This window comes from Bison bison, unplaced genomic scaffold (genome assembly GCF_000754665.1).
Source record: "Bison bison bison isolate TAMUID 2011002044 unplaced genomic scaffold, Bison_UMD1.0 scf7180017864483, whole genome shotgun sequence".
NCBI classification, from domain to species: Eukaryota; Metazoa; Chordata; class Mammalia; order Artiodactyla; family Bovidae; genus Bison; species Bison bison.
The window spans coordinates 1,105,489-1,110,721 of record NW_011495043.1 but is presented as its reverse complement, the minus strand read 5'-3'; the positions used below and the strand labels follow the sequence as shown (position 1 = coordinate 1,110,721).

The 5,233-nt window shown below is 46.7% G+C and overlaps 1 protein-coding gene across 1 annotated transcript in view; it reads left to right on the top strand.

Moving 5' to 3' along the window:
- Nucleotides 1-4,605: 4,605 nt before the first annotated feature.
- UST (uronyl-2-sulfotransferase) overlaps nt 4,606-5,233 on the top strand; it is a 321,018-nt gene continuing 320,390 nt past the window's right edge. Inside the window, exon 1 of the mRNA XM_010862570.1 lies at nt 4,606-4,698. Coding sequence (XP_010860872.1) covers nt 4,606-4,698 — 93 coding nt within the window. The remainder of the gene's footprint in view (nt 4,699-5,233) is intronic.

Here is a 5,233-nt window from a genome sequence, read left to right as displayed (position 1 = left end):
GTGAGAGTTGGACTGTGAAGAAGGCTGAGCACTGAAGAATTGATGCTTTTGAACTGTGGTGTTGGAGAAGACTCTTGAGAGTCCCTTGGACTGCAAGGAGATCCAACCAGTCCATTCTGAAGGAGATCAGCCCTGGGTGTTCTTTGGAAGGAATGATGCTAAAGCTGAAACTCCAATACTTTGGCTACCCCATGCGAAGAGTTGACTCATTGGAAAAGGCTCTGATGCTGGGAGGGATTGGGGGCAAGAGGAGAAGGGGACGACAGAGGATGAGATGGCTGGATGGCATCACTGACTCAATGGACGTGAGTCTGAGTGAACTCTGGGAGTTGGTGATGGACAGGGAGGCCTGGCATGCTGCGATTCATGGGGTCGCAAAGAGTCGGACATGACTGAGCGACTGAACTGTCTGAACTGAACTGTGCTATGTTAGGACTAGGAAACAGTATCTGCACTTAACAGTACATTTTTGGATAAGTGGTTTCTTTCTGCAAACGTCTAACCTATGTCTGTTTCTATGTACTTGATATACTAATACTGTTTTCTCTGCAGGATCCATTTAATTAAAATACAATCACACATTTCTGCTGAACAATTGCCTGAGAGGTAAGAGGTTCTTTTAAAGCAGCATTCCAAAAATGCTATGGGACAGCAAGTTTTGTTGGTCTGATGAACAACAATGAGGAAAACGAATAGGGAAAAGTGACGGGAGGTGAGGTCGGAGAGACAATAGGACCAAAGTGAATAGGGCCTTGAAGGGCACCAGAAAAACTTTGGCTTTGACTCTTGAGTGTGTTGAGAGCCACTGGCAAGTTTTGTGCAGTGGAGTTACCTTCTGGCTGCTGTGAAGGGGGTTAAAATAGAGTGAAAAGCTGGGATCAAGAAGGAAGAATGGCAGGGACTGCTGATTGCCACTTAATATTCACCTGTCCTTTCATACTTTAGTAATAGGACCTGATATTTTGGGGGCAGCAGTGTGCTCAGCTGAAATCTCTATTTTCTAGCCCCTCCTTACAACTGGACATAGTCCCGGGATTATGTTCTGGCCAAAAAACTAAGAGGATGATTCATTGCATTTTTGAGCATTTCTTTAAAAGAACCTACTCCATTTGGAGGAAAAGTTTTTTCTTTTTCTTTTTTTGCTTCCTCCTGTTGCCAGCCTGGAATATAAACATAAGATGGCTCCAGTGGCCATCTTGAATCATAAGTTTACCTTTAAAATGAAGCCACATGCTGAGGATGGTGAAAGCTCTGATGGGTCCCTGATGAGCGCATGGAGATGCCTCACCAACTCTGCCTGTTTCTGGACTTGTTTCAGATGAGAGGGAAATACACTTCTTTTTTGGTTTAAGCCATTCAGTTCAGTTCAGCTGCTCAGCCGTGTCTGACTCTTTGCGACCCCATGGACTGTAGCATGTCAGGCTTCCCTGTCCATCACCACCTCCTGAAGCTTGCTCAAATTCATGTTCAACGAATCAGTGATGCCATCTTACCATCTCATCCTCTGTCGTCTCCTTCTCCTCCTGCCTTAAATCTTTCCCAGCATCAGGGTCTTTTCCAGTGAATCAGCTCTTCAAATCAAGTGGCCAAAGTACTGGAGCTTCAGCTTCAGCATCAGTCCTTCCAATGAATATTCAGGACTGATTTCCTTGAGGATGGACTGGTTGGATCTCCTTGCAGTCCAAGGGACTCTCAAGAGTCTTCTCCAACACCACAGTTTAAAAACCATCAGTTCTTCAGTGCTCAGCTTTCTTTATGGTCCAACTCTCACATCCATACATGACTACTGGAAAAACCATAGCTTTGACTATATGGACCTTTGTTGATAAAGTAATGTCTCTGCTATTAAGCCATTGCTATTTGGGATTTTTAGTTACGTAAAACTCAAATATAAGGCTTTCCAGGTGGCTCAGTGGTAAAGAACCCGCCTGCCAATGAAGGAGACATGGGTTCAATCCCTGGGTCAAGAAGATCCCCCAAAGAAGGAAATGGGAACCCACTCCAATATTCTTGCTTGCAAAATCCCATGGACAGAGGAGCCTGGTGGGTTACAGTCCATGAGGTCACAAAAGAGTTGGACATGACTTAGTGAATAAACAACAACAGACTTAAACATAACTGATATAGGAGGCCACTGCATTAAACAGGTGAGAGAAGATGATGGCTTGGACCAGAGTGGTGGCAAGGAAGTCGGATGCTGGATATTTTTTTGAAAGTAGGGCTTATAGGAATTGCAGATAGGTTAGATTCAGGGGTGAGAGAAGGAGAAAGACTATGGAAGACCTCTGAGTTTTGCCCCTGAATGATTTGATAGTTCCATCATTTACAGACAAAATTAAAAGATGCTTGCTCCCTGGAAGAATAGCTATGACAAACCTAGACCGTGGATTAAAAAGCAGAGACAACACTTTGCTGACAAAGGTCCATATAGTCAAAGCTATGGTTTTTTCCAGTAATCACGTGTGAATGTGAGAATTGGACCATAAGGAAGGCTGAGCACCAAAGAACTGATACTTTCAAACTGTGTGCTAGAAAGACTCATGAGAATCCTTTGGACAGCAAGGGGATCAAACCAGTTAATCCTAAGGGAAATCAATCTTGAATACTTATTGGAAAGACTGGTGTTGAAGCTGAAGCTCCCATACTTTGGCCACCTGATGCGAAAAGCCAACTCGTTGGAAAAGATCCTGATTCTGGGAAGGATTGATGGCAGGAGGAGAAGTGGGTGACAGAGGATGAGATGGTTGGATGGCATCACAGGCTCAATGGATATGAGTTTGGGCAAACTCTGGGAGTAGTGGAGGACAGGGAAGCCTGGAGTTCTGCAGTTTCAAGGGGTCGCAAAGAGGCGGATATAACTAAGCAACTGAACAACAACAAATAATTTGCAGAGATGCAGAAGCCTGGGGAGACAGCATGCTTGGGTGTGGGGTTGGGATTGGGTGGATTCAAGAGTCTAGGGCAGTGACAGGCTGGCCTTGCTAGAAGCAGAGAGGGGCACAGTAAAATAGAAGGAAGGGTATGGACTTAGCCTGGTGGGTCAAGGATCAAACCCAAGTCTTCCCCATTGCAGGCAGATTCTTTACCGTCTGAGCCACCAGGGAAGCCCCATCATTAACTGAACAATTATTAACTGGGAACCTATTCTGGGCTATTCAGTGTGCTGATTAAAGTAATTCACATTAATGGCCAATGACTGATTGGCTTAATTCACTCAGGGGCATTCACGTTTCTAGAATGTGCATATTAATCCCAATAAATCTCTGATTCGTGGAATAAATGTGAAACAAACGATTAACACTCTTTTATGATTTTCTGTGACAGAACACAGAGACTTCTCTTTTCTTCCCCTGGGTCAGGAAGACATAAAACTGGGAAGTAGACTATGTGTGTGAAACCACTCCCCTTATCCACCATTGTCTCCTGTTTATGATCTATATGTATTCTTCACCGTTCAAATCGGGAACAAAGATACTCAGGTCTGGAGGATGGTTATACCATATTATTTTTATTTTATTTTTAAACTTTACAATATTGTATTGGTTTTGCCAAATATCGAAATGAATCCACCATATTATTTTTAAATTGTAAACTCTTGACCTCAGGATCCTATTCCCTGATTTTCCATAGAAACTTCCTCAGTTATCCAACTTAGAAAAGTTTTCAAGAAAACAGCCTTAGAATCATAGAGGTCCCTGGCCCCCCGATTCTTTCTTTAATCAGGTCGTCAGTCACCGAAATGTACAGAGTGAGTAGGGGACCAGAGAGGAGAGGCACAAGAAACCGGAAGTTTTCCTTTCCATTTCCCAAGGTGGTCTGGGCTAAATGTGTTATATTCTATCCTCCAGTCACTGGGCAAATTATTAGGAAAAGCACCCTGGCTTGGAGATAGTACCTCGCAGTGGTTATTACCCTGGGCTTGAGTGTCAGAAAGATTTGAGTGCCACTCCCAGTCTGACTCCTGGTAGCTCCGTGACCTAGGGCCAGTCACTGAAGCCTCAGGTGGCACGGCTTCTACATCTAGCAGTCAATCCTCCTTACCTAATGTGTGGCTGATGAAAGCAGTCCTTTCCGAGCATCACACCCCTGCGCTCCCCATCCCCCATCCCCAGCGGATGTATATTTGATGCAGCTTTTCAGCGGGGAAGGTGCTCTTTCATGTCCTGAAACCTCCCTTGGAAGACACGGGAAACTGAGTCGCTCAGTCGTGTCCGATTCTTTGTGACCCCCATGAACTGTGGCGCGCCAGGCTCCTCTGTCCTTGGGATTCTCCAAGCAAGAATACTGGAGTGGTTTGCCATGACCTGCTCCAGGGGATCTTCCTGACCCAGGGATCAAACTTGGGCTTCCTGCATTGCAGGCAAATTTTTTTCTTACCGTCTGAGCCACCAGGGAAGCCCATGGGAAGACCTGGGAGGCCTCGATTAAAGAGGTCAGGGCTCTTTCCCTGAACATCTGCCAGAGGAACCACTCGAGTCCGCTCTGGAACACTCCCCACCCGCCTTGCCTGTCTGGTCCCTCAGTCGCAGAGGAGCAGCTGCCGCGTGAAGGCGAGACTGCTTCTTCTGTTTCCCTTCCTGGAGCTGGGGCGACGAACCTGGCCCTATGGGCATATTTAATTATAATATCCACCACTTGTTCTTTTACCATCTCAGCAGAGGCTTGAGCCCATCCCCAAGTACCTTTTATCCGCCTTTAGTAAGCAGCTTGGGATATAGAGGGAGAGTCAAGTTTCTTAAATAAGAAAAAAGACGAGGACCAAAAAACCCACACACACACAAACATATAGTACTAAAAGAAGTCGTGCCTCTTCCTGCCAGTGACTGTGTAGGAGAGGGAAGTCAGCGGGGGCCCCCAAGAGGTCGCTGGTGGCGCATGAACCGAGGCCAGATTGGAGAGAAAGGAGGAAGGGGGCGGGGGGGAACACACACACCCAGAAACTTTCTTCCTTGTAGCGAATAATCGCCGCCCCCCCTCTCCCCGCCCCGCCTCCAGGGAGAGGCAGTAACGTGACACCCGAGAGAAACCCGGAGACCCGAGCAGAGGGCGGGAGGGAAAGAGGGAGGAGAGAGCGCGGCAGAGAGCCGGAGGGAAAAAGGGGAGGAGAAGGAGGAAAACCCCTGTCAAGGAGGTGGAGCGTGGAGATGGTGTCCGCCTCCCGTTCCTCCCTACAGTTTTTGTAGAGGAGCCTGAGCCGGGACAAAACACGCCGAGACCGACAGCCACAAAGCCG